Source organism: Pyxicephalus adspersus, chromosome 4 (genome assembly GCF_032062135.1).
Source record: "Pyxicephalus adspersus chromosome 4, UCB_Pads_2.0, whole genome shotgun sequence".
Lineage (NCBI taxonomy): Eukaryota > Metazoa > Chordata > Amphibia > Anura > Pyxicephalidae > Pyxicephalus > Pyxicephalus adspersus.
Window position 1 is genome coordinate 4623630 of NC_092861.1, and position 1212 is coordinate 4624841.

General features: G+C 45.9%; 1 protein-coding gene across 1 annotated transcript in view; it reads right to left on the reverse strand.

The window, feature by feature from the left end:
* Positions 1-958, reverse strand: part of SLC35F6 (solute carrier family 35 member F6) — a 16650-nt gene extending 15692 nt beyond the window's left edge. Inside the window, exon 1 of the mRNA XM_072407257.1 lies at positions 755-958. Within this exon, the coding sequence (XP_072263358.1) occupies positions 755-831 (77 nt within the window). The 5' untranslated portion in view covers positions 832-958. The remainder of the gene's footprint in view (positions 1-754) is intronic.
* Positions 959-1212: the final 254 nt, after the last annotated feature.

Below are 1212 nucleotides of genomic sequence, written 5' to 3' on the forward strand. Positions count from 1 at the left end.
ACTGGGACTGCTGGAATTAGCTACAGTTTGAATACCTCCTAGTAATATCTGGAGGAACCTTTGTTGAGAATGGCTGATCTAGAGTCTTGCAGTTGGCTCTGCCAATTGATGGTGGTCTCAGAATTACGAGGCATTATCAAATGGGGGGGTTAATTAGCCATAGTCTGAGGAACCTCTAGCAATCCACTGGAGGAACCTCGGTTGAGAATGGCCGATCTAGAGTCATGCAGTTGCCTCCACTTATTGGTGGTGGTCACAGAACTACGAGGCATCATCAAATGGGAGGTCAATCAGCCACAGTTTTAGGAACCCCTAGTAACGTCTAGAGGAACCCCATCATGGCTCCGCTAGTGTGCTATTTACTACCTTTTTATACCTCTTGAGTTCTCTTTATGCCATGGTATACGTATGGATTGTACTATATCACCCATGTCTAAAAACTCCAAAAATTAAAAAGGGAACCAGCAAGAATGGTTACTCCGATCTAGGTATGCCTTGTAGATCTGAATTAAGCACTCCACAGATCATGATCATCTCCAAACCCGGACACCTCACACAAATATCCCGCTATGGTACGGTAAAGCTGGTATGCCTTTAGCATTTGAAGAACTACAAGTACCGTCAAGCCAAGGGAAGCTTCCACTTGTATCTTCTTCACCGACTGAGGCCAACCAATGTGAAAAAGGTGCCGCAAATTGCTCCAAGTCAGCGATGTCATTGTAAACAATAATAGAAATATTGTCATTGTACGTACTTGGCAGATAACGTGTTAATGGAGCCGGTCACGAGCATCATCGCGGCCAGGATCAGCTGGTACGACGTCCAAGCCATGGTTGCTGCTGGGGGCCCTGGGGTTCCCTTTGGCTGGAAGAAGGAGGCACCTTGTTTGTGCCAGAATAAATACGGTGAGAGGGAGGACGTTGGTTTCCTGTAGAAGATTGTACAGTCATGTGACCGGCAAGTCAGCTGCAAGCCATAAAGGGAGAGTCAGACGTACTGTGACGTCATGTGCAGCCTGCTGGGGGAATCTCACTGTGGTTAGGGCTCTTACCTCTTCTTCTGCTAAACAAGCTGACAATGAGGAAATGCAACTTGTTACAATGTTACAAAATTTAAAGGCTCAATCCACCCAGATATGAGATATCATTGTTTGGTAGATGCCGGGGGGTTCAATCATCTGACAATTCCTTCAATCCCTCTAATAATCAGATC